Source organism: Megalops cyprinoides, chromosome 23 (genome assembly GCF_013368585.1).
Source record: "Megalops cyprinoides isolate fMegCyp1 chromosome 23, fMegCyp1.pri, whole genome shotgun sequence".
Taxonomy (NCBI): domain Eukaryota; kingdom Metazoa; phylum Chordata; class Actinopteri; order Elopiformes; family Megalopidae; genus Megalops; species Megalops cyprinoides.
The window spans coordinates 5,841,717-5,867,299 of NC_050605.1; the positions used below are offsets into that span (position 1 = coordinate 5,841,717).

Genomic DNA, 25,583 nt, shown 5'->3' on the forward strand with positions numbered 1-25,583 from the left:
TTTTGTCTGAGCCTACTCCAAATGGCTTCGAGGTGAAGTTTTAAGACGTCACTACCCGATATATTGCATTAACGTGCGCCATCGATCTCGTACTTTCATATGTCAAACGCAGCTGCATTTTGAAACCGATATGGTTACTTGCCACGAGGTGCTGAGACAATGTGGCAAAACGGAAATGAAAACCCTGTCAACACACCCAAGATGATTCTGCTTTAAGTTCAGACAATGAAAATCCTTCTCGTTTCCTTTTAAATGGTAAAACAGCTAACTGAAAGTAGAAAATAAATCAAAGATCACAAAACTGGACACAAATGTCTCATAAACACAAAGCTTATGCGGTTAACAGGTTGCCCTGTGACTTTTAGTCTATCAATTAAGAAGAGTAGTGTGTAACTACTATTTTCATCAGAGCTTCATAATTACTGTTCTACAGTAGCTAGTTAGCTATTATGGTAAGACAATTACGTTTCTTGAAACCGAGGCTTAAGGAGTTAATTTGCTGGTTCGCTCACAAAGTGTCTGCATAGTCAAGCGGTTGTAGCAGGGGTAAAGTACTCCAAAACTACAGTATGGAGAAATCTGTCGATGATTTTTCATTCATGTATTGAAAGCCCTCCCCCGTTCATTGTGCCACCGTCCACCGAAAAGTTTGCTCATAACTTTCTTGCTCAGATTTAGGGATGTGACGTCAGAGAGGCGCGCCGCCCCCCCCTCACCCGCCCGTCATTTGTCGTGAGTGCTGACCAGAGAAGGGGCAGAGGAAGAAAGCTAAAAATTTTACAGAGGTTTGAATTTATCAAGCGTACCGGACATTCATCGGGGAATTAATTGCCTCAAGGTAAATGAATAATGCTTGTCTTTCTCACTGGCTGAGTGACTGTTTTCCCGTAAATTCCAGTTAGCTAGAGGGTAGTTAGCTGGCTGGCTGTATATCCAGGAGCTTGTGTGACACGACACAGCAGTAGTCAGCGTTAGCTAGCGAACTGGTGAGATCGACAGCCTTTAGCCCCTAGCTGCTTTATGAGATTGGATTATAACGATCTAACGATCTAATTCATTTAGAATAGACAATTAGTTCATAAACTAAATAGGATACTAGTTTTATGTTTGTGGTGAAGACTGTGTTATAGCTTAATGGTTAGTTAGTAAACTTGATTACCTATATTTTTAAAGTTGTTAATTGCACGTGTACTTTGAAAACTAGTTTAAATATCCATTTGAGTTTGTTTGTTTGCTTGTTTGCGGATAGCTACGTACTCGGGACTGTCATTGTCATTGAGGACGTCATGCTGCGCAAAATTCTGCGCAGATTCACAGATCAATATGATGTGCGGATCGACTGAACCCATCTGTACAGTCCAATGAAGATACATCCAGGAAAATTAAAAATCATTGAATCTGCGCACAATTTTCCGCAGCACGACGCCCTCGGAGCCGACCTGTGTCTTTAATGCGGAAAAAGCTCTAGGACTCCTAATAAAGGGCGGGGCAGGGGATTAGCTAAATACACCCTTGTTGCCTTCAAAATTTCTTTTTTGTTTGTTTTCATAAATGCATATTTCTCTTACCATGTGAATTTCAACCATTGCTTGTATTTATCATGATTTGAATTGAAACAACTTCTAAAAGTAGTATTTTTGGGGGTTAACCGCAGGCAAACTATCTCTCTACCCAGCTAGCTGGCTAGCTTGCGACACCGATTGTGCTAAAGTAAGTGCAGCCCGGCGTAGCCACATGAAAGCTTGCTGTCACCTCGCGTTCTCTAGAGAAAGAGGGTAATTTCGCTTGGGACATGAATAGCTAGCTAGCCAGTACTTGCCAAAAAGCAAAAGGATCTGTTTTTATTAAGAAGTATTACAGGAAACCCTGCGTCTTGTTTTAATCTCCATTCTCGAGAGCTACGTGATGGATGGGGCAATCCTAGATAGAGTACATAACCTATATTAGATCCATTATGAAATTCCTGTTGTAACTTATTATGCAGACTATTTTCGGGGTTCCTTTTTCTAGACTGCTTGTGACACCCTTTTTAAGAATCTCTCTGGAAAAAATAACGTGGATGAATGACACTCTTGAATAATGGCTAGAGTGTTTAGTGTAATGGAATGTTCCTCCACAGCAGCCTGACTCCTGATTGATTCCCGCATAAGCCAAAAGATATGAAGTATCTTCTGTGTCTTTTGGCTAGGATAAGCAATGACCTCATTCTTACAAAAACAGAATGGACTTCCCTTTTAATGATTCAGTTAAGGATCCCGTTCATCATATGCAGCGGGAGAGTAATCAAATTAAATGTAGGTATGTTCTCGTGAAATTGTATAATGAGTGGTCAAAGCATTAACTTAATTGGCACAGTTCCTGCTTTTGTTGGTTGCCTTAGGAGTTCATGTCCTATCACATGTAAGTAGTGAAGGGAAAACAGGAAGCAAATAGGAGAAGTTATCAGTGATGTCATAATATTCGTATCCCTTGTGTAATACAGTATTTCCCCCCATTATGCTGCTGACTCCTGCATTGAAAGGAACATTGACATTTTTAATGCCGTTCCCCATGCCTTGTGGGGATACAGGGTCAAATCCAGGCAGTTACGCTAGCTACTGTAGTTTAAGCCAGTGGAACACTGTCTGGGTGTTGATGGATCCAGAGTGCCAGAAGGGATTATGGACTGTTACTGCTATGGCAACCGTCTCTAGTCCTCACAGAGGGGGGCTGCAAGCCTCCTAGTCTGCTTCCTTGGATGTCCCTCCCTTTTGGCAGGGCCTTATTGTGAATGGATGCCTTTAAAGGTCATAGGTCATAGGTCATAGGTGACCATCCCCTAGACCTGTGTTGCACTCTCCATGGACTGGTGCAAATACTGTACTCTACCCATATAGCTGCCATTGATGGTTCACTTTTTTTTTATTAGGAGCACCGGCCTGTTTCAAAGGAAGTATAATTATAAATAGCAAAAGGGAAATGGTAGCAGATAGCCAAAAGGACTGTAGATGAAGAGCTGAATAGAGAAATTTCTGAGGAAGTGTTTTTTCTTTTTTCCCATTTTTGATGATGCAGTAAATTTCATTTCAGCGCTGCGTAATGTGTGCACATTATAGTACCCTGTTTGTTTTTTCTTCGTTTCCATGGTGAGAGGTGGCAGCAATGATGAAGTAGATCCACGCACACCGATCCCATGGGGTGCTTTTCGTAAGGGTCTGACATCTCCTGTCCTCATCTGTCCCTGATGCAGCGTATGTTACAGAAGGCTAGAGCCTGGTTCTGTACTTAATGCAGTGTCTTCAAAGGTGTGCATCCAAGGGTCCTCCAGTTGGTTCACAGACAGTGAGAAACAGACCCAGTGGTGACGTCCCCCGGTCCACAGACGGCGCATGTCACATGTTTTCATTGAGTCACCATTCAGCCAGTGGTGTTGACATCGACGTGTTGCTGCCTGTGGCATTGCAGAAGAGATGACTGAGGACAGAAGGGGGGGGAGCATCCGCGACACTCGGATTACTACAATATGCTCTTTCACTGAACAAACTCGATGTTCTGTGTCATTAAAAGAGAGGAAGGAGAGGAGTCTAAGCATGTCCATGCATGCTCCCCTGTGGAACCCCTGAGAAGGAGGAAGAGAGAGGGGAAGAGGAGAACCCCCCCAGAGAGAGGGAGAGAGAGGGGGACCTTTAAAGAGGCATCTGCTCCTCGGGTTCGATCGCTGGAACTTGGAGCCGGATCTGAAGGGCCGCTGCTGACTAAAGCTGCCTCAGCATTCCTCAGTATAAATAACCGCGGTGCCTATATGATTAACGCAGACGAAGTCCCCGTGGGTTTAGCAGCGCTGAGTAATACCTCTGGCAGAGTGGTGCACATGCACGTGCACGTGCATACTCGCATACATGCACGCTCACGGACCGAAAGTGTTGATTAAGTGGAAAAACTTCCGCTTCTCTGTGGGGGGTCTTTAAAGAGGCTGGCAGGGGGTGTATGGAGGGTGTGGGAATTAATTAAATGAGAAGATAAGAGCTGACCCCATGGGGTGCCACCATTCCATCTGTTTCAGCCGGAATGAAGCATTCTCCCTTCCTGAGAAAAGTTCATTTGATTCCCCATAGTGACTGGGGCTGACTGGTCCCTGACTCAAGGCTCAGGATTCTGACTGATTAATTCTTTGAGTTGTATCACCTAGAGTAGAAGGACAGGGCAGCGCAAGGATGGAAGCTGGCTGTTCAGGAATATGGGGTACGAGAATACATCCGGCTCCACGCTGGTACACAGGGGGTTAATGAGTTTCTGTGTGTTGGCCTCGCTGTTTGTGTGTGTGTGTGTGTGTGTGTCTGTACACAACGCCATCAAGGCCTTGTCAGCTGGTGTGTGTGTGTGTGTGAGAGACTTTGGCTCTATGGTAACCTCTGCCAAGGGTATCGCCCTGACCCCAGATCAGGAATGCACAGGTCACTCTCTCTGCATTATGAAACGGCGTAACTCAAATACAGGCACAGGAATGTACAGCTGTACCACACAGACCCCATCGTAGCTCTGTTAATACAAACCAGGGGTGTCTGTGACACACAAGAATAAGCAGGACAGTCTCTGAGGTTTAGTTTGGAAAAGAGGAGGAACCTCCCTGGATTAGCTTTGAAGTACCCGAGAAGACCTCATCCGCTTGGGTTAGAGGCAGTGGCACATCTCTCCAGTTTAGTTTAGACATAGCAGAGGGAATCTGTTTAGATTAATGGGATACTCAGCTCACTGCTGCACTCCTCACGCCTCCCTCTCAGTGGAAAAGCTCACTCGTGTGCCATCGATTTTTGTTTTAAAAGGTTTTAGAGAGGATTCAGCTCGTACTGTATGCGTCATGTGTTTTCAATCACCTCGGACTCCCTTTAAGGACGTTTTAATCTCTTTTTCTAACTGAAGAGGCCTCCAGCTTCTCCGCTGCCTCCAGTGCATCCTCACGGCCCTGTGCCAGGAGATGAGGCTGAGATAAGCAGCTCTGTGTGGCCTGCAGCCGGTAATTAAAGACTTGGAGAGCCTGAGCGTAATGAGGGGTGTGAGACGCGACTCCAGGGGGGGCGAGAATGACTCAATCGCAGACGGGCCGGGCTGCAGCTCGAAGACGCTGACATCATCACCCCACGAACCCGATGGAGCGAGAGCCCAGAATCGTGGAGGCCCTTCGCTCCTGGCCGTTGCGGGAGGGGTCCGACCGGCAGGGTGTGACCCGGCCACCTAAGGCTGACATACGGTCACTTTCCTCTCTTACCTGGACTTACCTGGAACGTGTGTCCCTGCGTTGCGGGAATGCTTTAATGTTGCGGAAATGCGAGTGTTTGGCTTGTTGTAACACAGCTCAACAGCGCTGCAATGTTCGAGCAGTGTTGCTGCCACGTTGGTGTAACAACTAAGAGATTTGCGGATACGCCAGCGTCTTCTGCACCAATCACATTCTTGTACCGTCGCTGTAACACACCGTTAAGGTTGCTATAACGTTGCTTTTACGCGCGTATGTGCGGCAGGATCCACAGGGAGAAGTTGTCTGCGCGTGTACACTTGCGTACACGTTGACAGGTTTTTTTGTTTACTCTAAGCTCAACGTGAAGACATTGCACAGCAAGCAGCAGTAGGCACACAGGCCCACAATTACCTTGTGTGCAAAGCTGAGGCTGCATCCACACACACCTCTGTTGGCTCATTAAGGGAAGGCGCAACATTGCTGACGCAAACGTGTTTGTGTTTTATTCAGGGGCGTTTAGTGGCGCACACAGCAGGTCTTTCTCACCCCTCCTTAAGGTTCTCCTAAAGGGAGAGCAGCGGCTCTGCAGAGACTGCGGAGGATTATGCTTAAAGCCCCCATGTTTCAGACGGAATGAAGCGTTCTCCCTCTCCTCCGAAAAGCTGAGAAAAGCTCATTTGTTCCCCCATGAGTGCCGGTGTGACGCCTGACTCAAGGCTCAGGATTCTGACTGATTAATTCATCGGGTTGTTGTTGTATTTTTTTTTTTCCTCTGCAGTTTAACCCCGCGGTCGGCGTGAGACCCGGTGTTGTTCATGCTTAAGCATGGTCAGTTCTTTTATGAACACATGCTTACGTTTGGCGTGGTTGCTGCCTTGCCTGTTGCCATTTTGTTCACATTAATCCCTAGAAACTGGAGAAATTCAGGAAGACAAGTCAGTTTAGTACAATGCCAACATCTGAGACTTGTTTACCAGCACCTCCGCAAAGAGTATTGGAATCTGTCACAACAGATAGCAGAATTGTGGCATCAAATAACAAACGGCACTGATTATGAAAAGTGAGAATTCTTGGAGAATTTCCTTAAAGATTTGGCACATCTTGCTGTGAAATTTAGATCTTTTTTTTGGAAGAATATAGGTCAGTCATTATGAAAATAAAATCCCTGGGTATATAATAGGTATTAAATGGTTTAGGCTGTCCCACTTTGGATTTAAAATTGGCTGAGGGTGAGGCAGAGCAGGTGGAGTTCTCCAAGGCTCTGTATTGGGACCTCTGCTTTTTCCTCATGTGTCTGACATATGTTTTAATCATCTGCAAAAAAAAAAAAAAGTATAAAAGTAAGTGTAAAAGTACAGAAAAGATCAACCAGGAGAGTCTGAAGAAGAGTCATAGAGAGACATGAGTTGCTCAGTCTCATTAGTATCAGTGAAAGAAAGCCAAGGGCAATGGCGTGCTTGGAACCTTAAAAAGGGATTAACAAACCACAGAGACCCTTTCACAATAGCGTCCATGAACAGGATGATTGGCAGAAGTAGGCATCAAGTAAATTTCACACAACACCAGCATTTTAAGACGCTATAATTACATAATCATACTGTTATTGTACTTAAGTTATATTTTCACACACTTATGAATGCATGGACCGGCTTGCCAAGTGCGCTCATGCACGCACACAGTTTCATGCTGGCGTTCAGGAATGTGAAGCTTGTACAGCGGAGGCGTGCCCGTGTGCCTCAGACCTGCAGCACAGAGACCGTCAGCCGGGGACTGCAGCGTTTGTTCGCGGGGCTCTAGAACTCTGTGGCACACGCCGGGTGTTCCATGTCCCATTGTTTCCATGGCAGCTGTGGCGATGAGGTGGAAAGGCACAGCTGGGAGAGGGGACTGGACGGCCGGGAAAGCGTTCCTGAAAGCGTGCGTGTCCCACACAGCAGCGTCCACTCCACTAAAGCTATTCACATGTGCTGTGCTGGCATGACCGGCTCAGTATACCGTCGCCAAAGCAACTAACGCACAACACGTTTGTATTAGTCGATGTGTACATTGAGTGAAACTGGATTAATAGTAAGAGTGAAGTGGCTGGTCTCTCGCTCCCTCTCCCTGTCCCTTCCTGTTCTACCTTGGAGGGTAGGAGGAGGAGAGACATGAGCGGAACAGTGCTTAGTGCTGACGCTGGTGTCTCTGGGAGAAACTGCTTAAGCAGACACTCTGGGCGCAGTGTTTTGTTATCTCCTCTGTCTGACTCAGCATTTAATGCACACCTCGCTTGGTAACCAAACCTGCAGGGGTTTAGTGTATGCTTAAACATGTACCCTTAGACTGTAGGGATTTAATGTACGCTTCACCATGTACCCTTAGACTGCTAGGGTTAGTGTGCACTTCATCATGAACCCTGAGTCTGCAGGGGTTTTAATGGACACTCTGCTTTGTACCTTTAGTCAGCCGGAGTTTTCATGTACACTTCACTGTGTAGCTTTAGTCAGCAAGAGGTTTAATGTACACTTCATTGTGTACTTTTAGTCAGCAGAGGGTTGAATGTTCACTGTACTATGTACCTTTAGTCAGCAGAGGGTGAAATGTACACCTCACTGTGTAACGTGAGTTTTGGGGGATTTCCAGTTCTCCTTATAGCACTGTACCATACCCTGTGACAAAAGGCACAGATATACAGACACAAGCTAATAAATGCATACACACGCCTCAGTGTTGCCGTTTTGTTAGCGATAAAGACATCTGTGTGTGCAGGCGGGGAGGCAGTGAATGCTTCCCTTGTTCTGAGGTCATCGGAAGGTCGCCATCGCCACACTGGCCCCTCTGTCCACCGCGGCCCACAGAGAGCGGGCGTCCGACCACCCGGAGCGAGGAAACGGCCAAAGCTGGGCTCCTTTCCTTCCAGACTCCGCGACCCCCGACCCCCACACACCAACAGCGGCGAGCCTTTATTCCGCGGTGCGGCAATAGCACTCGCGTCTGGCCCGTGTGCGTACAGACACTCAGAAAGACAGAGAGAGAGAGAGAGGCAGGGAGAGGAAGAGAAACAAACAGAGTGAGAGAAAGAGGGGGAATGGCTTTATAAATGAGGTGGTAGAGCAGGGAGAACAGACTGGGAGAGAGACAGTCCTGTTTGTCGGTGCTGTTACTCAGCACCGCCCGCCCAAGAGGAGCACTTACAGACGCACTCAGAGAGAGAGGGGCGAGAAGGGGACAGGAGGGAGAAGAGAACAGAGTAGGCAGATGGAATTGATTGCAGAGGGCGCGCAGTGTAGATGAGAGAGTACGGTATTGACTGAGCTGTTACCCCGAGGGAATGCGGCCACACAGTCCCTCCCCCCCAACACAGATAAGCTTGAAAGCCATTGTTTTTTAGTCAGAGGGGGGGTTACAAAAACAAGCTGGAAAGGCCCACCTGCTGCTATGTTTGTATCACTATTAGCCATCTTTTTAAGGCTTCTTCACTGAAAATTGTCTGTGAACTCGGCCTGCGCGTCTGAATTTCTAAGATACAGCAAAGGTGCGAGGGTGACATTGCTGGGGTGATGTAACAAGGCTGTGAAAACGTTGCTTCATTGTTGCAACCAGGGGTTGATGGGACAACGGCCCTTGTATCCAGCAGTGGTGAGACAAGTGGGTTAAAACAAGCGGATCACTTGGCAACTATCATGAGGGCGACCATTTTCAGTCAGTGCGGGGAATACTGCTTTGAGCCTTCTCAAGTCCTCCCCCGTCCCCGAGCCTGTAGGTCTGTGTTTGGGACAAAGCGCTCTGACAGCAGCAGACTCTTGACTCGCAGTGACACGCCCCCCGACCGCCCACAGCTTCACAGCCGGCGGTCGTCGTCACCATCACACTCCGCAGCCGGACCGTGACCCCGGCGTTCCCTCCCTAGAGCCGAGAGCGAGGTCACGGTAGGGTCGCACGACCCCGTGCAGGAGTGCCCCCGAGCTCTTATCAGGGCCGAGCAGAGAGGCCTGCCTAGCTGCCAAAATGTGCAACAGCGAGGTGGCTGTCCTGAGATCTGTGATACCTCTCCTTTGTGCGACTGCTGTATCGTTATTCGATTGAGGAGGGACTATAGATTGGGTAACATGAAGGATGCAGCATTTATGTACGCAGGTTACATTCCGGCACTGATGACACACCCGCAGAGTTATCTAAAAGTGACTGCAGTCGCCCCTTTACTCATTTAACTTGAATGTATACACTTATGTTCTGTTGTGCTGGAAGTCGCTCTGGATAAGAGCGTCTGCTAAATGAAAGTAATGTGATGTCATTTGTAATGCATCGTTTTGATGCGGATGTCTGAAGCCGTCTGAGGCACGAGCCCATCTGAAATATAGTGCTGGTCCCGCTGATGTCTAATTATGCGATCACTCAGTGGATTCATGAAGAGGTTTTTACTTAAAATGCAGCCTCCCGACAGAGAGCTGTATATCTAAGGGCTCTTCTGCACTCCTGTCAGATGGTGACCGGCTAATGAACCACAGCTCCTCACTGGTTTCCTGTTCATTTCTTTTTGCTTTGAGGATGTCATCTTTAATAAGTCTCACCGAGCAAGACGCGTACGATCATTAAGGTCCCAGTGTGCCCCTGAAGCAGCGTGATTTTAGGTTTGTTATTGATGTAGTTACTTCGGTGTTGTGTAAGTGCTGGAAACTGATCCATATCACAAGGATATTACATATTCTCCTCATTTAGTCTTTTTTATTCCCTCGAGCCGCATCACAGAAGCTGGGGATTCTGGGATTTCCCTATACAGCTTTCTCGGAGATGGTGGAAATAGTCCTTTGTACAACTTTTTGAAACAGCAAGTGCTTTTATTTTTCGAATAAGCTGTCAACAGAGGCAGTAGATTTATCAGGATGAAAGTAATTCATCCCTCTTGCCAAAGAGTGTGAACGTACACAGGCATGCAGACCACTCGTCCCTCGATCCCTCTTTCACCCCTCGCTTTTGTTCCCTAGCGCTATTTCTGCCTCTTCTCTTTTCTACTTTTTATCTCTTTCTCATCTCTCGCTCCTTCACTTCTTTCCTCTTATTTCTATCTCTCTGTCTGTTTCTTTCCCTATCTTTCTTTTTCTTTCATTGCTCGCCCTCATTTTCTCCTGCCGTCTTTAATTTCCTGTTTGTGTCTCTCCCTCTCTTGTCTCTCTCGCTCCCTGGGTCTCTCTCCCTCTCTTCGTCCCTCTATTTCTGTCTCTCTCTCTTTCCCCCTCTCCCTCCCTCCCTCCCTCGCTGTTGATTGGGAGCAGTGTGCTTTAGTCGTTCTGTGGCTCACCGGCTTGGCCAGGGCAGTCCCCGCTGTGACCGCCCTCGGCAATCGGGCCTGTGATCCCGCCGACCCGATCCGCATTAATGCGCGCGCGCGCGGGGGTCACCCTCCTGGAAGAATAGCAGGAATTTTCATCACTTCCCCTGGAAAGAATGCGCCGCGCCACAGCCCCGGGCCCGACACGGTGAGCAGGGGGGAAGGGGGGGGCAGAAGCGCGAGGGTGTCCCGGGGGCAGAGGGGGTGGGCCAGGATTTAGGGAGGAGTGGGGTAGAGACACTGGGAGTGGGAATGTAGCGGCACTGTGGTGGAAAAGTGAGAGTTTGGCGAAGGTCGTCTGCTTTGGAGTCTTCCCTTTTCTCTCAGCGAGTCAAACACAGAGGGCAGGTGGAAAGAGAGAGAGGGAGGGAGGGAGGGAGGGAGAGAGAACGGCGGCGTCTTCGAGTGTTTACCGAGGGAGGGACGGGATCGCGATCCGCGGAGCATTCCCGAGGTGACGAAATGGCTCCCTCCGAATAATGGGCCATTGTGTTCCCGGCAGGAATGTTTACGTTCGGTGAACGTTACACGGTTTCCAGGGCCGGAGCAGCGCGTCCTGGAGCCCAGAGCCGGGGGGGGGACAGCCCCCCCAGCCCTGATCCTGCAGCAGAGGGAGCAGACTCTGGGAGTGGGGGTGGTAGAGCAGGGACTGCTGGGTAAAAATATAGGCGGTGAGAGGTCAAGCATCAGAATAGCTGCGGCGCATTTCCCAACGTCTTTTGTGCACAGCTGTCAGCTGTCTGTTTTTTTCCTGGCTGGCTTTATTTAGGGCCCTGTATGTGTGTGTGTGTGTGTGTGTATTTATGTATGTATGTGTGTATTTATGTGTGCGTGTGTGTTTGTACTTGTGCCCATGTTTGGTCTCGTGTGTGTACATGATCATGTGCTATGCTCGTGTATGGGTGTGTATATGCGTGCATTTATGTAGGGGTACTGTGTGTGTGTGTGTGTGTGTGTGTGTGTGTGGTTCATCGTTGTGTGTACTTGTACGTTTTCAGACCCGGGGTTCAGAGGGAAGCAGCCATGTCGGGCACATACGATGACTCCATGATCGACGTCTCCAGCGACAGTTTCTGGGAGGTAACGGAATGTCCACAGTGACCTCACTATGTGCATCCTTAGAACTGCAGTCTGTGTCATTATTGTGCTTGTGTTTTTCTGTGTAAGAGTCTCCTTCTCCAAAGACCCCCCTCCCCACTATGCTCTGACGTTAAGGTCCTGCGTACTGTCGTTCAAGGACAACACTAACACAGTGTACTTTAGTCTTATCTTCTTCAGCTTGTGGCTTGTCCTTCCCCAGTGTCTCTGAGGTTAAAGAGAGGATTTCACCCACCCCTTGTGCTGTTGCCCTCTCTCTGTCAGGTGGGGAACTATAAGCGCACGGTAAAACGTGTGGACGACGGGAACCGCCTGTGCAATGACCTGATGACCTGCATCCACGAGCGCGCCCGCATCGAGAAGGCCTACGCCCAGCAGCTGACCGAGTGGGCCAAGCGCTGGAGGCAGCTCGTGGAGAAAGGTACTGCTGCCCCCCCCCCGCCGGCCTGGCTCTGCTCTCAGCAAGACCTCAGGCGTAACCACACTGGGCCCTAGAGCCAGGTCGTGTGGCGAAACGCCTCTGATCTGGTGCTAGTCCAGCCCTCTGTGCAACCCAGTTCTAGCACTGTGAACAGCCAGACATTCAACAGATTATTCTCCCCTTTCTGACCTCGTCCTCCTGACGGGCCTCAGCAGAACATGGTTTTAGCTCTCTGGGAAGGTGGGCGTGACTATGCAGGACCCTAGAGCCGGGTTCTGTAATGTTCCGCTTTACTGCGGGACCTCAGTAGCCCCTCTTTAGAGCAGTTCTCTGTGCTGCTCCGGTTCTGACCCGGTTCTCCTGGGGGCCCCCTTAGTACAACCCAATTCTGGTTCTGTGGGAAGAACCGGGTTCTGTAATGTTCTGCTTTACTGTGGGACCTTAGTAGCCCCCCTTAACAGCAGCGCTCCGTGCTGCTCCGGTTCTGACCCGGTTCCCCTGCAGGCCCTCAGTACGGCACCCTGGAGCGGGCCTGGACCGCCCTGATGACCGAGGCGGAGAAGGTGAGCGACCTGCACATGGAGGTGAAGGCGGCGCTGATGGGGGAGGATTTCGAGAAGGTGAAGAACTGGCAGAAGGAGGCCTACCACAAGCAGATGATCGGGGGCTTCAAGGAGACCAAGGAGGCGGACGACGGCTTCCGCAAGGCGCAGAAACCCTGGGCCAAGAAACTCAAAGAGGTGCAGCCCCGCTCGGCCTCTCTGCTAATGTGTTAAGGTCATGCAGGAGGTTTTGTGCATTCGGAGAAATACGGTGAAATCTCCAACACATAGTCACCTGCAGTAATTTGGCATAATAGGCTCCACATACATACTTAAGAGCTTGGGTAGCATAAAAAACAGAAACATCTCAGACACTCCAGGAAGGCAGTTGCTTGCCCCCACATATGTAAAAATGCAGAGGTACAAAAATCCTTACGTAACTGTTATGTTGTGACACTTCATGAGTGAAGCTACCAGGAACTGCCAACACCTCACTTGCTGGCACTTTATCCAATCTAAAGACTTTGCCCTCTCCGAACAAACAACTATGATTGGCTCAAATCAGTGAGTCACTGAGAACACAGGATGGCCGCACCCATTCTGGGGTTTCATGGAGTTACACGCTCCCATCATTACTGTGCTGCAGAAGTTTGCGGCCTCCAGTGGAGACCGTCAGTGCTTCTCAGCATGCAGGCCAGTCAGAGATATGACCCATCTGACAAGCTGCAAAGGGGAAAAATGGCCGCCAGCCAGCAGCCGAGCTGATTTGCTTATGATATCATCAGCTCGTAGTATAAAGAGAGGGAAGGCTTAGCAGCAGACAGCAAGATCCATGTGCTACGTTCTCACACACACCAAACTAATGCTGGACGCCAGCTCTGATGTCATAAAGCCACGGCAGGCTCTGTGCTGAGCTGGAGATTGCAGCCTTTCCCCGTTCGCCCAGGTAGAGTGCCCCAAGGTTGGAAAAATAACGCTGCTTTTGATTCAAAATAACCGGAAACTGTTCTTGAGGCTGAAATACCTGTTTATTATGAGCCATAGATAAAGAGCTACCTCAGCGTCTTTATTAAAAATTGAGGCCAGATTCCCCTCTCTTCATGTATAGGAACAGGAATGCAAAGCATTTAGTAGTGCAAGAGTGATCCAGGCCTGGCGATATGTTTTCAAACAGGCTTTCAGAAAACTGACAGCAGTTTGACAATACCAGAATCAGTCATGTAGGTTTTGGTATTGCTGTTGTTTTTCAGTGAAGTTACTTTGCTGCAAGATGTTACTTCTTTTGACAGCAGCATTTGTGGTAAAAGGATTAACCAAACACACTGACATCAGAGCACTGAAGTGCATGCCAGCTTTGTGCCCATGGTATTTTTTTGGCTGTTTTTAGGGTGCAGGTGCAAGTAGAGATTATATGTCATTCTGTTTGCCCTGACTTGTTCTCAGGTGGGGTGGGGTGGGGGGGGCAGGGAGGGAAGGAAGACTCACAACTCGACTTACGCAACACATTTCTCAGGAATGTAATCTATGTCTCTGTCCTGTACTGTTCCCCTCACCCACACTGTTCTCATGTTTAGCTGTAGCTGACTCTCGACTGTGCAGACTAGTACATGCTTGCTGTGCGATAACACGGCACTAGAGCAGGAGATCACAGCTGCTCGGTTCTTGCCCGGCATTTACGAGGCATCGACCGGCCACGTCCATTTGTTCCGTGTCCCCGTTGGGCCTCACTGGATTGCGAGGGGTTACAGCAGCACTACGGCAGAGTCGTTGAGAGCGGGCGGTCACGGCCAGCGCCGGAGGGCCGGTTCAACGACCCATCGGCTGGCCCCGTTTTTTCCACCCCACTAATGGCTGCCCAGCAGTAGAGCTGATGCAACTTCCTGGCTTGTGCAATGCCACGCAGCATGTGGACTTAGCTCAGCAGGGTATTTATAGACGCGATCGATCTGCATGATGTCACAATGGGTGAGCTCCCTGGCATATCGGAGCTCAGCCTGTCAGCAGCTTGTGACCTCCTCTAACCCCCCCCCCCTTCCTGCATTGAACGCCCTCAGGCTTACAGCTGGCCACCCTCAGACTGTACAGGCAAGCTGTTGGATGGACAGACAGACAGACAGACAGACTGCAATTTTTAATTTGCTAATGACTGGATTTGGAGTTGTGGCCCATGTTGAAGTTATGGAGAGGAAAAGATTTACACCCCCCAGCTTCTCACTGGAAAACACCCCTATCTGATTGCCACAGAGAGGCTCAGCTGAGTCTGGAGTCATTGCTGTTCCACAGCATGACTTAGTCAGATGTAACACTAAAACTGTTATCGTTAGCCAGGTCGATGTAGCGCTCATTTCACAATTATGAGAGATCAATATGACACTGAAATCGCAATTACGCGAGTTCAATATCACACTGAAGTCACAATCCTCAGAGCTCAATAAAGTATTGAAACTGCCAGCACTGGTGGATCCAGTGTCATAATCAAACCGCTATCGCGAGAGATAAAGCTCTGAAACCCTGCAGAGCGCAGAGAGTTCTCTGCTGCACTGATACCGCAGCTGGAGAGATGATGAAAGCCACCGAAACTTGGCTGTCTCGAGGCCGGGGTCATGGTGACGATGGCTGTGTGGTGCTGCAGGTAGAGACGACGAAGAAGGCCTACCACTCGGCCTGCAAGGAGGAGAAGCTGGCCGCCAGCAGGGAGAGCAACAGCAAGCTGGAGAATAACGCCAACCCGGAGGCGCAGAAGAAGCTGCAAGACAAAGTGGAGAAGTGCCAGCAAGAGATGCAGAAGGTGTGTGTGTGTGTGTGTCTGCGTGTGTGTATGCGTACATGCATGCCTTTGGGGCAGGTGGAGAGGAAGTTTCGCACGTGTGTGTGTTTGCTAGAGGAGGCTGTGTTGGTGCGTTGTGAGTGATAAGTATCTGTGAGGGTGGAGGTATTTATAGCACTGTGAGCTGAGGCGTGGTGACCTGCGGTCACATGGGTGCAGTATTAATAACACCCTGATTCCCCTGCGTCCTCTGGCTGTGCCAAAGGGGGTGTGGGGCACACCGGATACTCACCACAGGCCTCCTCTGTTCCACTTCTGTTACCTTTATGACTCGTCTGAAAAGCCAAAGCAGACATGCTGATAATTAGGCATTAGTGTCAGCCATTATTAACTGTATGATTGGCACCTTTTATCACAGGGGCTTCAGCTGTCAGTTGAAGCAAATTTAGTTTAACTGCTCTTTGCTCATCCAGGAAGTGTGTTTATGCAGTGTATGTGTGTTTGTGTGTGTGTCTGAAAGAGAGAGTGGGTATGACTGTGTGCATATATGAGTGTGTGTGCACATGTGTGTGTGTGTGCGCATGCCTGTGTAACCGGTCTCGGTGTCTCAGGCAAAGGAGCGCTATGAGAAGTCCCTAGACGAGCTGGATAAGTGCACCCCGCAATACATGGAGAACATGGAGCAGGTGTTCGAGCAGTGGCAGCAGTTCGAGGACAAGAGGATCCGCTTCTTCAAAGAGCTGCTGCTGGAGGTGAAGAACCACCTGGACCTGTCATCGAACCACAAGTAAGAGACAGGACACTCTGTCTCTCTCTCTGTCTATCCCTCCCCTCTCTCCCCCTCTCGTTCCTCTTTCTCTCTTTGTCTCTCAGTTCTGCTCTCTCTCGCCCTCACTCTTCCCTCTATCTTTCTTTCTCTGTCTCTATTTTCCGCACCTCTCTCTCGCTCTCTCACTTTCCCTCTCTCACCCGTTCCCTCTTTTCTTCCTCTCCATTTCTCACTTTCTGTTCCTCTTTGGTTCTCTCGGTCTCGGTGAACTGCAGACCTGGGAGCGCTACCTCTTTGTCGGCATTAAGAGTTCACGTCTTTGTCCCCAGGTTCCAGACCGTTTACCACACGCTGGAGGACACCGTCAAGGCCGTGGACGTGGAGGAGGACCTGAAGTGGTTCCGGTCCAACCACGGTCCCGGGATGCCCATGAACTGGCCGCAGTTCGAGGTACCGCCTGCCCGCTAAAAGGAGGAGAGTCTGGGAGGCCCAGTCTGTGTGTCTCACCAGCAGGGAAACCAGCAGAAGGAAAATAACGCTTTTTCTTTACCTCATCCCTCAAATTTACTGCAGTGAAATTATCCAGTGATTGCAAGCAGTGGAACGATTTCTTGTTTGCCTGCAGGTTTTGTGTACAGGGGTTCAAAGTTCGTGCTCATTTTCAATAATCGGATCAAAACCTGGAATCAATTTTTGATGAAAAGGTGTAATCGCTGTAATTTTAATACGCTTAACATTTCAGCGTTCCTTTTAAACCTCTGCTGTCCTGAATTTGCATGAATTGCTCTCTGAGGCGCTATGCGTCTTTCGAAATGCCTGTATTTGTACACCCCATGTGAGAGACCACCCCAGTTCATATCCGCACATTCACACACTCAGTGTAAAGCACAGGTCAAGGGCATGTCTTACTAATTGTCCTCCAAGGTGTTAAGAGCATGCAGTCAATGTTTTATGTAGTCTGCCTTCCTGTGAAGACCATGAAGGTGATGGCCGGTATTGTGTCTGGAGCAGGGATTGGAGAAGCAGGCAAGGGGGGTGAACTTATCGATAACCTCTGTCTGTTTCACGTTAAAGAACAGCTGACCTGTCTCCACCTGTCACTAATCCAGTACCCTCTGGTTCTGTCTCCATCCGACAGAATCTCGACCTCTCCCGCTCTCGCTCCCATAAGAGAAGGTCCATTGTAGTGAGTGTTTCGCATGGACTTTTTTTGTTTTTTTTTCTCCCCCCTTTCCCCCACTCTGTGGGTGCAAGTGTGACGCTAAACGCCAGTTCCTCTCTCCCACTCGCCCCGGTTCCTCTCGTGTCCGTGCGGGTACTGTCAGTCTGTGCAGTGAGACGCTGTAATATTCAGTTACATTCATTTCCCACTGGGACATTGAGCGGCGGCTGCGTGCGGTCACTCCCACAATACTGAGCGGCGACCGTGAGTGGTTGCTGCTGGAATATTGAGCAGTGACCGTGGACAGTTGCCGCTGGAATACTGAGCGGTGACCACGAGCGATTTGCCGCTACAGTATTGAGCAGTGACCGTGAGCAGTTGCCGTTGGAATACTGAGCGGTGACCACGAGCGATTTGCCGCTACAGTATTGAGCAGTGACCGTGGACAGTTGCCGCTGGAGTACTGAGCGGTGACCGCGAGCGATTTGCCGCTACAGTATTGAGCAGTGACCGTGAGCAGTTGCCGCTGGAACATTGAGCGGTGACCACATGCGGTCGTTTCGTGCCGTCTCCTCTCCCTGTAGCGGTGAACGCTGCCACAGGGACAGGCGCCCCTCTGTCCCTTGCTGCGCCCTCCTGCCTCGCCTCTGCCACGCTCCACAGTGCAGCGGAGAGCAAGGTGCCCCCGAATTCGCTAGTGTCATTCTTCGTCTGTTCCCAGGCCCAGAGTGTCAGTGGCTGCAAACCTGCACGCACCCGCGTTGCAGAGCTCAGCACCGGCGCTGAGAGGTTTCCGCCTAGATGCTGCTCTGTGCAGTTTTGTGTGGTGCAGTGGGGCCGGCTCCCCTTCCGGCATCACACCAGGACTGTAGGCCCGCAGCAGCAGGGCAGAGAGCGGCCGTTTCGCACCGGAGTGGGGAAGCGGAGCTGCGGGGTGTTTTCCAGCTGGTTTTTGGGCTGAAGCGGCGTGCGCTTTGGGCTAACATCCAGCCTGCAGTGCACTGACGTTGGGTTTGCAGTGGGGTGACGCTGGTGTGACGTTGGGGGTTTGTGTGGGGCCGCGGTCCTTCACCGCGCTCTGGCGGATTTCTCTCATCTCTGGGGTGCTGGAAGGGTGTGTGTTCCTCTCCAACACAGACAGCACATTGTTTTATGTCACTGTGAACACAACACACAGGAGCCTGTCTCTGAGTGAGTATGACGGTCATCAGACTGTCAAATGATTTCCTGCACACACACACGCGCGCGCGCGCACACACAGTTAACACATCAAACTTCCACCACCTATTTACTACTCCTGTGAGGAGTGTGTTTGTACTGTAGACCCAGTGGTTACACTCTAAGATGTGTGTGTGTGGAGATACTAAGAGACATGTATGTCAGCAGGTGTCAAGACTCTGTCTGTCTGTCTGTGTGTGTGTGTGAGTGTGTGTGTGTGTGTGTGTGTGTGTGAGTGAGTGTGTGTGCGCGCGCGCGTTCGTGCGTGTGTATAAACACTAAGAAGCACGTGTGTGTTCCCAGGACTGGTCCGTCGACCTGAACCGCACCCTCAGCAGACGAGATAAGAAGAAGCCGGGAGACGGAGTCACCCTGACTGGGATCAACCAGACCGGGGAGCAGGCAGCCAAGAGCAGCAGCAGGTAACTCCCTATCACCTGACCCACCGTCTCCCGGGAAACTGACCCCTTCCCCGCCCCCTTCCCCATCTGACCCCTCCCACTCCCCTCCTCCCACCAATAGCAGCAGAGGGCGACGCCCTGTTTCCTGACCAGTGCAAGCTTGGAAGAGGAGGCAGAGTTATCACCTGTAAATGAAGTATCTCTCTCAGCCTTTTTTCAGCAAGCAGGCAATCAGCAGCTAAACTGCCCTCTCTCTATCATGTATCTCTATCATCTGTCATGTATCATGTGGAGAAAGCTGTTTTATTTTATATTGTGAAACTACACGGCATTTTGCCCATATGTGCTGATTATCTGAGCATATGAATGCTTTTAGTCTTCATTCTCCATGCTTGTGATCCGAGCATGTTAACAGCATAGACTCTGCACTGTGAAAGTGACCATGATAACTGTTTACTAGCCTTTGCGGGCGCTTCGCACAGCCTTTGCAGTGATAAGGAGCAGGGCATGTAACCCAAAGGTTGCAAAAAAAAAAAAAAAAAGTTACATACAAGTCACTCTGGGTAAGAGCATCTGCTAAGATGCTGCTGGGATGTAATATAAAGCTTGTGTAACATGGAGGAGAGAGATTGAAATCCTTAGAGTTAAAGGTTTTGTCTTTGTAATGATTGAACTTAATGATTGTAATGATTGACCTGTCTTACCATTAAATGCTCTAATATGACATGAAGAAAAAGATTATCGCCACATGAGATGCAATTAAGTGACACAACCTATGGGCTTGGGTTAGTCATCTACTTTGCATGCTCATTAATGAGGCAAAACAATTGAAATGAGGTTGTTAGAAATGGTCAGTTTAAAGGTTAGATCTCTGCCTCCTCTCCCTGCTGTTTCCCTAAAACTGGACGTGTCCCCCTCTCCCACCAAGAGTATGTAGGCGTAAACACCTGACTGACCTGACCTTTGACCTCCCTTAACCCCTTTCCCCTTTTTATCTCCCATCAACAGCAGGTAACACCCACTCACCTATACTAATGTCTTTGAGGAAACAGACCCCCCCCTCTTCCTTCTGTCTTTCAAAACAGCAGCTGGTAACACAAACACACACACACACACACACACACACATTCGCATACATACATAGAAACACAGATGGACAGATACAGCTTGAGCACCTTTACATCCATTTATTCACACTAAAATTCTGTAATTCCACAGAATGCATAAATACAAATAGGGGAGGTGTACGGCATTGTTCTGTGCGTCCTGATTGGTTGACGTGGTGTCACACTGTCCTGTCTGCTTATTGGTTGAGGCACAAGTGTGATGCGAGGCTCACATTCTCCCCCTTGGTCGTGAATACAGGTGTGTCACAAAATGCTCTTTGTCTTCATGTCGTCAGCCTTACTGTGCCCAACAGCACAGAGCAGGTGGGCTCAAACCCCTTCGAGGATGACGAAGACGAGGAAGAGGCACCCGCAGAACCTCCCAACAGCAGTCCAGCCAGTGTCGTAAAAGAGGAGGTTAAAACCAAAACGTTGGTGACAGACTCCTTCCATTGACGCTCCGCCGGCACTGTGCCTCCTCTCTTCACCTCCCTCCTTCTTTGTTTGTCCTCTTCCCCGCCCCTTGTCATCTCTCTCCACCCTCCTCTCCTCCTCCCGTTCTTTCCCCTCTATACCTCTTTCCTCTCTCTACTTTAGCCATCCTCTCCACTTCTAGTCCCTCCCTCTTCTCTCTCTCCCTCTCTCACCTCCATTTCCCCCTCCTCTGCTCTTTCTCATCCCCTGCACATTCCTCTCCTTCTATTTCCCCTTCTCGCTCTCTTTCCCTCTTTCTCCTCTCTCTCTGTCCCCCTCAGTGTCTCAGGTGGTTGTGTGCTTGTCTGCATGCTCACCTAATAAGCACAGTTAGCACACAATCCAGCCGCTGTCTGAGTCTGACCGCGTTTCTTCCTGTGGACAAAGCCCCAGTCTGTGCGTCTCTTCCACCACCCCTGTTCCCTGTGGCAGTGAGGTCAGACCTGTGGCAGCCACGTCACTGACAGCCGAACACCGGACATCTCACTTGCGTTCCTTTCTATTGCAAGAGTACTAGAAAGGACGAGTGAAATTGTGCTTGAGAGACTCTTATAGTGCAAAATTGAGGGTTCTCACTTCTTTAAAAACTGACTAAGACTGGAGAGCACTATCTAAATGTCAGTTTCCTATCAAGTGTTTCAAGTGAGAATTTATTTCGTGTGGGGTACACCAGATAAGGCCTTATCAGCCAGTGCTACTTTTTGGCTATGCTAAAGACGAAGTAAATATTTGCCCAGGGCAGGACACTGAGAGTCAACCTGCAGAGCAAATACGGTCTGAATGTCTCATAGTCTCTCTGTTTAACAGACAACAGCAAGTAGACTGTGATCCGTGTTCGGCTTGTCTTGGCTACACAGGTTTAATTGTAATGTGGCTCTGGTCTGGTCTGTCTTTGTCAGCGTCGTCCTGTGTGTCGGGTCTGTGTTCTCTCTTGCCAAGGAAAGGGCGTTCCGGGCCCAGCCTGGTGTGCGGCTGCTGCCCTCTGCTGGTGGATGGGTGAACAGCAGGCATTGGCTCTGGGTTTTTACGGCCAGGGGAATGGTGTCCAATCACGGGCTCACTCTCTGATCGTGTTCCTCCCATGTCTCAACGCACCGCGCTCTTTTGAAGCAGTTCAATCTCCTCCTGTCAGAAAAGGAATGTAAACCAGCTCGCTGAGCACCCCAAATTCTCCACAAGCCCATAAATTACACAGGAGCCGTGTTGACTCCTTGTGAACAGGAGTGGCGAACCCAGCCGTTACTATAGCGATGGGCTTTGAGACATGTTGGGAGCGCCACACTGAAAGGCCCGTGTGTGTTCAGTGTTTTTTCTCTCGTCCCCCACGCTAATCGCCCTCTTTTCCCTCCACTCCTCTCGTCTGGCATGCTGGCTGTCCAATCAGTGTCCGAGGTGGCCGTGACTGGCGGCCGTCACATGACCCGGCCCTGAAGGTGTGATTGGCTCCTCTGTATCTCCCCCCCCCCGCAGCACTAGCAGTGCGGAGAAGACCCAGGAGTGGTCGGACGAGGAGACGGGGAACCCCTTTGCCGCTGACACCGCCAACGGGAATGGGACCGGGACCGGGACCGGGAATGGGAACGGGAACCCCTTTGAGGACGAGCCCTCGACCCCAGTCCTCTCTGTGCCTGTCCGCGCCCTCTACGATTACGAAGGCCAGGAGCAGGACGAGCTCAGCTTCAAAGCAGGTATAGAGACAGACAGTACACAGGAGTGCTCATCCTCTTTATACTCTCCTGGGAGTGTATCACATCAGTGAGGGTTACCTTAGGATGAATGTAACAAGTCAGAACGCATGTCGCTGAAAGGTTAAAGATTTTTGTCCAAGCTCTGTGTGGACCTAGCTCATCAGCCTGGCACGTCACATCAAGGGAGCAACTACTGCACCGTGATGCCCGTTTTCCTGCATTACGCCACTGTTCCTCAAGCAGCCTGACTCTTGATGCTTTCTCAGGGGTCTTTGTGTTCGTTTTTTTTCCCCAAAGGTGACGAGTTCACGAAGATCGCGGACGAGGACGATCAGGGCTGGTGCACGGGCCGCCTGAAGGACGGGCACGTGGGGCTGTACCCGGCCAACTACGTGGAGGACATCCAGTAAGCGCGGGAGAGGAAGGGGGAGACAGGACAGGATGGGACAGGACGGGACGAGAGAGGAGACGAGGCGCTGGCGGCGGAGGCGGAGGAGGGCCACCCGTGTGAGCGATGCGCGGAGGACGGAACACGATGGTGGCAGACACCCACCCGCAGCTATTTCTGATCTCTGACACTTTTACCGAGGTTGCGGCTAAGAGCCTGAGAACAAGTACCAAATCAGAGCAAATGCACAGCAGAGAGGATTTGACCAGTTCCCACAGGTCATCCCCCGTCAAGAGCGAGCACAGCAGCTAAGACTGAACCAATCCCGACAACTCATCCCCCCAATGAGGAGCTAACACAACAGAGAGGATTCAGCTCATTTCCCACAACTCATCCCCCCAATAAGGAGCTAACACAGCAGAGAGGATTCAGCTAATTCCCATAACTCATCCCCCTGTCAAGAGTAGAGAGAGCTGAACCAATCCCTATCAATGGCAACTACAGTGCAGAGGAGATTCAGCTTATCCCCACAGCTTGTCCCTCCATAAAGGACTAACGCAGGGGAGAGGATTCGACAAAGCCCCATAACATGGTTCCCACACTGCAAAGAACATTTAGCCCATCCCTGTAACTAATCCCCTCAGATCATCCCCCATAGATACATAACACACTGCAGCAAGGATTCAGGTTCTCTCTAATGATTCATCCCCATGACTAAGTAATAGAAAGTACTACTACTGCACAGCAGTGAAGATTCGGGCCATCCCCATTTAGGACCCATTGGTGATTAGTGCTGGAAAGACAGCACCCAGACTGAGCCAGCCTGCAGTGTATCTGAAGACCCGGCTGAGTCGTATGTGCAGAGGAGACGGGATGCACTGCTGTGCTTTTTTGATCATTCAGTATGCCTTGTACATATGATTTTACAACTATGTTTTAATTACTTTCATTTTTTTAATACACATATGAAATATTTTTTTTCCTCTGCAGTCTAATGCATTGCAGTGTGATAGATTGCCAAGGTCAATTGTTCCCCAAACCACAAGTAGACAGTGACAGATGTTCCCCTTTCTGTCACTCTCCTGGTCACAGACACCGAGGTGCACGCAGGTCACGTTTTCCCTGGCAGTACACACATCCAGCGGAAGCATTCTGCAGTCTTTCACAACTGTTACAATTTTATGTCTGTTACTAGGAACACACACAACATCAAATGCTGACCCCCATCGGTGTTCAGCGGCACCTAGCACCATGCTGCAATGGTATTTAGAGTGAATGTCGTGTGGTTAGGTTATCGTTTTGTCTTTCATCACAATGAGCACACCAAACCCTTCGCTTGGATGTACTTTTAGTTTGGGGTTATTGATACGGGCCACTCCTTGCACAGGGAGCTCAGCTACAGTGGTTGATTCGCATTCTTAACTTCACTGACCAATCGTTTGTGTCCCCAGGTCGATTACACTTTGCAGGCTCATCATGAACTTTTCCGAATTGTGACCTTTCGCCCTGCTGTCCAAACGATCACGCCAGTTGGCGCCCCAACAGACTAAATTGAAAGGTGTTGAACAGAGATTTGTGAAAGGGGTGGGTTACAAATATTGGGTTCAGAATGTTTTTTTTTTTTTTTTTTTAAAAAAAGATGTCTCTCACTTGAAGCTACGATATTTATTCAAGCTAGCACTGGAAGCAGAATGCCATGCTGTTCAAGGAGATTATTGAACTGCTGGTGTCAGATGGTCTTGGCAGCATCTGACCCCTGATTGAATGTTTTCACTTAAGAACTATAAGAATAAAACAATATTTTTGCATGTAAATAAAGATGAACCTATGAACAAGTAAAGCAGCAAATTGGGAGGTAATAAAATTTTTACTTAAAAATTTAAGATTGTTGTAATTTAATATATACAATGATATGCCTTAAGTGCAATTTGCTGTTTGGCGAATGCTGTGATTTCAGATCTGTTTGTACAATAATTTAACATTTTTATGACTCATCAGGTATGATTTTGGTTTGTTGTTACTTGTAAATAAATGTATTTTTTCCCTGTGAGTCGTATCATTGATTATTGACTTCGCGAATACGCAGATAGTTTGCCACCTAGTTTTTCATAAGGCTCTTATTTTCCCCCGTTTTCTCAGTGTTTTAAGTTCCATACCAACCTACAGAACTGTCCTATGGAGCCGCCTAAACTCCTGCAGTTCAATGGCGTCGTAAATACATTTATGTGGGGCTACTTTTACGGGTGAATGTTTGATCCTTTCGCTTTTGGCCCTGCGCAGTTTTAAACGTTCCTTCTGAAAAGCATTGTGAAATGGCGGTGCACCGAGGGAATTCATAAGTGACGTCCGGTTTTAAGGCACAGAATCACTGTGGAAAGGCGCAGGTAGTGAAAGGGCATCTCAGCTCTTTCGGGTGGTCGTTAGGACATTGTGTTTTTGTTGGTTTTGTTTTGTTTTATTGATGAACACAACAGTTACATTTGCACAGTTGGAATTTGTAAATGTCAAGGATGACAATAAAAAGCAATGTTTAAAAATCTGGACGCACGGTGTGAGTTTGCTCCTGCATCCCCGCAAGGCTTCTGTGTGTGAAATGACTTACGATGTGACCATCATATTCTCAACCTCGGCAGAATGATCTCTCAAACAACTTAATCAGGTCATTGTTTCAGACTGTAGGGTCCATGTACATTAAATCGATTTCTCGTGAATGTTTGGGTTTACCCTCAGTCTTAAGTCATTTCATGATAGGCCTACCACACATCCTGCATCATTAAAGGGAAAATAGATTTTCTTATTTATAAACATCCTTGCAAAACCGACACTTTCCCTGTTATTGGTTGCACCCTCACAAAGATCAACGCGGTCTCAGAGGAAATGCTCACTTATACGTGTTGTTATAAATGAGCAAACAGTAAGAAACAGTTCGTACAAGTCTCAGATTTTTTACACAAATGTTTTTTTTATGGGTTTCAAAAGTTTCCGCTTGGGGAACGAGTTGCCTCAATTTTCCATAATCCACCGGG

At 49.1% G+C, this 25,583-nt stretch overlaps 1 protein-coding gene across 5 annotated transcripts; it reads left to right on the forward strand.

Annotated features, from left to right (window-relative positions):
* Nucleotides 1–730: 730 nt before the first annotated feature.
* pacsin2 (protein kinase C and casein kinase substrate in neurons 2) lies at nt 731–24,406 on the forward strand. Of its 5 annotated transcripts, none has more exons than XM_036517611.1 (12): nt 731–838; nt 11,522–11,603; nt 11,886–12,042; nt 12,547–12,782; nt 15,217–15,372; nt 15,963–16,138; nt 16,450–16,570; nt 17,259–17,306; nt 18,804–18,922; nt 20,304–20,438; nt 21,952–22,169; nt 22,467–24,406. In XM_036517611.1, exons 2-12 carry the CDS (start codon nt 11,547–11,549, stop codon nt 22,577–22,579), a joined length of 1,536 nt encoding a protein of 511 aa, XP_036373504.1. In that variant the 5' UTR covers nt 731–838; nt 11,522–11,546; the 3' UTR covers nt 22,580–24,406. The 5 variants fall into 5 exon arrangements, with proteins under 5 accessions (XP_036373504.1, XP_036373502.1, XP_036373505.1 ...); XM_036517609.1 differs by lacking the exon at nt 731–838 and adding an exon at nt 10,509–10,671; XM_036517612.1 differs by lacking the exons at nt 731–838; nt 20,304–20,438 and adding an exon at nt 10,509–10,671.
* The last annotated feature ends 1,177 nt before the right edge of the window (nt 24,407–25,583 follow it).

Bases quoted from the DNA above. Each gene is read 5' to 3' on its own strand.
- pacsin2 (XM_036517609.1), top strand. From the start codon at position 10,640: ATGCGCCGCGCCACAGCCCCGGGCCCGACACG. The intron at 12,043-12,546 runs GTACTGCTGCCC...GTTCCCCTGCAG, and splicing joins GAGGCAGCTCGTGGAGAAAG to GCCCTCAGTACGGCACCCTG. The intron at 22,170-22,466 runs GTATAGAGACAG...TTTTCCCCAAAG, and splicing joins CGAGCTCAGCTTCAAAGCAG to GTGACGAGTTCACGAAGATC.